Here is a 6,000-nt window from a genome sequence, read left to right on the forward strand (position 1 = left end):
TTACCATTTTTTCTTTAGATTATATCTGCAAAAGTTACAAAGTTGAGGGAGGACTCCTCCAAACCAGTGCCGAGGGATACTTTGGTGTATTCTAGAAACATCCCGTGTCTTACAAATTATAAAATGTCCACATTCTTATATGCAATTTTTAATCCGGCAGGCAAAGGGGGAAAACAGTAATAACAGGAGAAAGAGGACACCCAACAATTTAGCTACTGTGTATACTTGTTGTGGGTATGACATCCTTAATCTCTTCTACAAAATGTAGAGATGCCAAAACATCTAACCCATTGCTTTTAGATCCTACAGACTGGCCAGAAGGAAATGGACTTCTCCCATTTTCTTACAAACCCACCACCTTGTGTTTCTGGTGTCCACTCTTCCCTTAATCTACTTGCATGGAGAATTCCTCCTGGTTCTCTACGACATGTACGCTCCCCCGCCCAAATCCCCACCTGGGCCCTGCCGCAAAATTTATTTGTTATTTATTGAGTGCCCTGTGTGCCGGGCATTGTGGTAGGTTCTAGGTGTAAAAGGAGCCATTAACTGAATATACAACACTTTGGTATTTTTTTTAAAAATCAACTTATTAAATAGTACATGGTACTTCAGTCAAAGATATGTACATTTTTAACAGGTGAGTTGGCAGTAGAAGTTCTTATTTGGCTGTTTCCTAATGGGCTGAATTTCTTGAGCCATTCTGTATCTCACAGAAAAAAAAAGTTCTTTGCTATAGCATAGCAATGATTTGGCTAGCCTACTGTTTTATATGCAGGCGTATGTATCTTCTCATTCAATTTATGAAAAATGTACTAACGCTGACCATGATATTCTTTTTATTGAAAAGCAATATAAAATAGTTTTAGAAACAAGAGGAAAGTAGTATTTTACATTATTTCTTCTGTTATGAATTTTTTATACATTGTGCCAGAATTTACTTCCCATAACTATTCTTGCTTTATTTGGTACACTTTATATTAGATTTCTACATTATTGCATATCTATTAGTGTTTAATTTATAGGAGCTTAATAAACTACTAATCTGAGAACAACAGTCTTTCCCTTGCTTTTTAGACCTTTTGCTCTGAACACGCTTATTTATGTACAATGTGGAAATCTGACCCTGTTCTCTTCCAATCAGCCAACAGTTCTTTTTGCACCTCTTCTGGTAGCTCATAGAAAATTTCAGGATCGACATCAGAAGGAAGAATAATTTTCTCATCAGTAGAATCTTGCTCTCCATTTCCTGGAAGTCCTTCATGAGGTGAGACTGTTGCTATTGGTTGCTTATGGCTATCTGTAGTGTGTTTTTTGGAGAAAAGTTGCTCACTCTGCAAATTTGGAAATGAATGGAAAATAGATACAGAGGGGTTTGTATTAGAAAAGTGGAATCCTTGAGATTCTTTAGGTCCTTGACTCATTCGTTCATCTTTTAAGCTACTGTCTAAATAATGCGAATAATCCTTTTGGCTAGACAGATAAGAGGAACTACTGTTATTTAAGCCTGATGTTCCTGGTTCACAGGGAGATATAGAGGGTATCTGTTTGCTATTGGATAAATGATCTCTAGAATTAAAGGGATTATTTTGCATTTGTTTTGTGGAAAAGAAAGATAATACTCCTCTAGAGGCATGTAAGGGACAACTCAAACTTCCTTTCCCTTGAACTTTTTCTATAGATTTTCCAGAAAGAATTTCTTCTTGAATATCTACTGGAAGTTGCTTAAAGACTTCTTGGTCAATACCCTCAGGAAGTGAGGAAAGTGGAAATTCATCACTGTCCTCTTCTTTAGAAAAACTTATAGTATCTAGTGGAGACTCCCCAGTTCTTGTACTTTCGATTCTTCCAGTTGGTAGAAAATCCCAATTTGTTTCTTTGTCTTTGGATAAATCCTCCATATGAGCGTCTTTCATTTTCTAGAACACAAGGATAACAGAATAATTTAGATATCTAATACCTTTTAAATATTCATGCTGCTGGAGTGTATCTATATCTATTTTCTGACCAACGTATTTCTATCCTACTCAAAAACTTCAATCCTTTTGGCTAATTTCAAACAGCTAGAGATGATTAATCCACCACAATTAGTCACACTATTGTGTGGATCTTTACTCACTATTCCAGGAAGAGGTTTCCTTCCTAGATAGCACTGAGCCAGAAGGTAGGTATGCATTTGAATTCAATTTAATTTCAAAACCAAAAAAACTTAAACATTTTAACAAAAACATTAAGGGGGAGAGGGGAAGTTCCGATAGCTTATGTAAACATTAACAGATAAAAGGATCCAATTTCCAATATCTGAAATATTTTCATATTTACGAGCTAATCATTAGATCCCTGTATACTGTTATAAAATGTTTCAACATCTCCAAAAGAGGAAATCCTCATAATGGTTTTCTCTTTTTAGCCGGTGACGCGTATGTGTTCCTCTTCCATCATGGTACAACGTACCTAAGGCTAGCCGCCATACCATGATCAGTACCATGTACATGTAAGCCATTCAAACGACATCACCCAAAAGAATCTCTAAATTACGTAAGTTAAATACAAGCTTAGATTTTTTAATTTAACCACACAAATCCAGTAACAGTGTACTTACAAAACTGCACTTGCCAGAGCGTGAAGTTGTTGATAATGATGGCGTTAAATAATAATCAATAGTCCCTTTCTTAGCAGTATTTAGTGCTTTAAGATTGCAGAAGCACACACTTAAAAGGGTCAGATGAAATGGCATCTTCACATTCACCATATTTCGAAAAAGTTTCATAAGTATATCAACCATTGGAGTCATCACGTCATAATTTCCTAAATAAAATGTTTAAGAAGACAATATCTAAACACATTATATATATCATAATTTATAACATTAAGTGCTTAATCTAAATTAAAATCCTGTACAGATATCATTGGAACTTCTCAACAATATATATGAAACTGAGACATCACAGAAATGCCAAATCAGTGTAAGTTTTCAAAACATTTGAAATACGGGATTTCTGATTATGGTGGAGTGATGATGTCAGAAAAATCTCTCCATAAAACTATAATAAAACTGAACAAAATTGTCAAAAGCAACCATTTTGAGGATCTCGAAGTAAACCAAAAGCAATTAAAGTATGAAACACTGATTTATGAAAAGCTGCCAGAACTTAGTTAAGAGAGTGGGAGACTGCTAGCAGCCTCATTGTCTGGGGTTGTTCACAGCCCCCTTTGCACAGCTCAGCTCGTAAAGCAGTTCTACCAGGGTGAGGCTGGCTGTAAAAGTCAGCAGCTTTGTTGCCAGAGAGGACAAACTTGATTTGAAGCAGAGAGCAAAATATCTAACAGTGTTGCCAGTAAAATGAACAAACCTGGTAGGAAACGAATGGAGAAATGGTACAGCTCTCTAGCCTAATGCTACAGTTGTGGTTGCAGTGAGAGAAAGATCAGTGGGCCAGCCATAAATTTAACCAGATCTGGAAATGAAAAAACCACAGAGGGCCTAGATAAATTGTCCTTACAATCCCAACTGACCAAGAGGCTATGCGCACGTGGAGTGGAGGGCAGAGAGCACCCCAGCTCTCCACACAACCCTGCCGGGAACGGCAATGAGCAAACCAATGGAGATGCCCGGCCTAGCAGAAAGTAAAAGCCAAGGCGGACTTGAAATGGCCCAAATTGTGAAAGGGTTCTCCAACCCATGTACATATCATGGGTTGACAGAAGGTAGAAGCCTTCCAGCTCTAACATTTGAGCAAAACCTTTGACCAATCATTCACTAACCACTTAACTGTGAAGACACAGGCATAACTTCCCAGGAAGCTAAAATAAAAAATTTTTAATTTTAAAAAGCTAAGCAGAGAAGTCTGGCAACACATCATAGGAAAGGTATATTCTGCAGCTTAAGTCCAGACAAGTTACACACACAAAAACAAGGCCCACAAGAAAAAAATTCCAATTTGTTACATTATATAAAATGTCCAGTTTTCAACAAAATATTACAATATATACAAAAAAAATAGGAGCGTGTGATTGATATTCAGAGGGATAAAATAGTCAATAGAAACTGAGTTGGATTTAGCAGACTTCGAAGTTGCTATTACAGATATGTTCAAAGAATTAAAGAAAACCATTTTAAAGAATTAAAGTAAAATATGATAACCACCAAGAAAAGGGGAATCTCAATAAACAAAATCAAACGTACAAAGAAAAAAGGAAATTCCAGAGTTAAAAAGTACAGTAACCAAAACAAACAAAATCACTAGACGGGCAACAGCAGTTGTAAGATGACAGAGCAATCAGAGAACTCGACAGCTCAATAAAAAAGGAAAGAAAAAAAAAAAGACTGAAGAAAAATGAACGGGACCGCACACACCTGTAGGACATTTTCAAGCATATCAACATATGCGTAGTACAAGTCCAAGAGAAGAGAAAAAAGGAAAGGATATTTAAAGAAATGAGCCAAAAACTTTGCAAATTTTACTTAAAAAATTATTCTACAGATCAAAAAAGCTCAATAAATCCTAAGTAGGATAAACACAGAGATTCCACACTCAGACATATGATAGTCAAACTCCTAAAAAAGAGACAAATGACTCATCATATAGAGGAGAACAACAGTACAACTACGCCTACTAACAAATTATTGCCTCTCAGCTCCAAATTCTGTGATAATGGGTTGGACTCCTTAAATGCTTTAACACTGAACCTGCTAAGCTTCGTCAGTAGAGAGCACTGGAGGACCATAAAAGGGGAAGTGGGGCTTCTCCTGATTCCAATGCACTATTTACTTTCTCTTGCTTCCATCTCATGGTCTGTTTGTGGTACATGTGTGGGGACGTCCAATAGTGCTCTGCCACAACACGTGTGGCACGCGAAGTCTCTCAGCAACCTCAAGCTCCAGCTCAAGCCTATCGACCATGTGACCGTGCCACCACCAATTCCAATACCAGCGCACACAGGCCAATGCCGTGAACAGTGTCCTGACTCCTTCTGCACATCCACCTAACAGCCTTGACTTGCCTATACCCCAGAGGGCTGTGTCCTCCAGCTCTTCCTACGCAGGCACCATACCCTCTGGGTTTGTGCTAGCAGAAGAATGTAGGTTCCTTCAGCACAACCACCCACCAGCCTCGGCTGGCCTGCAGCATGGAGGGCTGGAGAAACTCCCAACGTCCAATTCCACCTGTGTGCTCACCAACTAGCCTCAGCTCATCTGTCAGCAGGTGGATTTCCCTTGGCCCAATAACTATGGACCAACTCTAGGCCAGGTAACTCAAAGGATTTCTCCATCACCCAGTGTTCTGCAGCCACACATTTTCTTTCCAAGTTTGTCCTTCTTTGGGTACTTGTCCTCAGCCCTTGAGTACCTCTTAGAGTTTTCTTTATACCTTTGTAGAGTTAGGCAAAGAATTTTTACATTTGATACCAAAAGCACGATCCATAAAAGAAAAAACAAACACAATGAAATGCCACTACGCAGCCAGAAGAATGACTATCATAAGAGCAAATGACAATATCTAATGTTGTGAGAATAAGAAAAAACTGGAACCCTCATACATTGTTGGTGAGAATGTAAATTTTTACTCACACATTGGAAAAAGTTTGGTAGTTTCTTAGTTCAACTTACCATATAACCTAGCAGTTCTACTCCTTGTAATCTACCCAAGATAAACGAAAGCATGTATCCACCCAACGACTTGCCAGCAAGTGTTCACAGCATCCTTTTGCATAATAGCCAAAAGAAATGGAAACAATCTAAATGCCCATAAAGAAGTTATCTCATGCCATATAATTATCATAGTTTCGTTTTCTCTGAACTTGAGAAACATTTTTAACTGAGTCTTTACTTTCATTATCTATTAAAAAATAACAACAAAGTTTTCTGGTGAACATTTCTGACAGAATAAAGGTATTTAACAGCTCACTAATTCCCTACAAAGACCCTCCATCTTTGGATCATATTTCTAATTCAAAGTTTGCTTTTTTAAGTGTTTAACCTACCAATTAAATTATTAGAAA

The 6,000-nt window shown here is 37.6% G+C and overlaps 1 protein-coding gene across 1 annotated transcript in view; it reads right to left on the reverse strand.

Annotated features, from left to right (window-relative positions):
- Positions 1 to 819: 819 nt before the first annotated feature.
- Positions 820 to 6,000, reverse strand: part of POLI (DNA polymerase iota) — a 19,233-nt gene continuing 14,052 nt past the window's right edge. Inside the window, exons 9-10 of the mRNA XM_025038543.1 lie at positions 2,600 to 2,805; positions 820 to 1,916 (exon numbers count right to left, since the gene is read on the reverse strand). Coding sequence (XP_024894311.1) covers positions 1,095 to 1,916; positions 2,600 to 2,805 — 1,028 coding nt within the window. The 3' untranslated portion in view covers positions 820 to 1,094. The remainder of the gene's footprint in view (positions 1,917 to 2,599; positions 2,806 to 6,000) is intronic.

The sequence above is a fragment of the Pteropus alecto genome, unplaced genomic scaffold (genome assembly GCF_000325575.1).
Source record: "Pteropus alecto unplaced genomic scaffold, ASM32557v1 scaffold146, whole genome shotgun sequence".
In the NCBI taxonomy this organism is placed as follows: domain Eukaryota; kingdom Metazoa; phylum Chordata; class Mammalia; order Chiroptera; family Pteropodidae; genus Pteropus; species Pteropus alecto.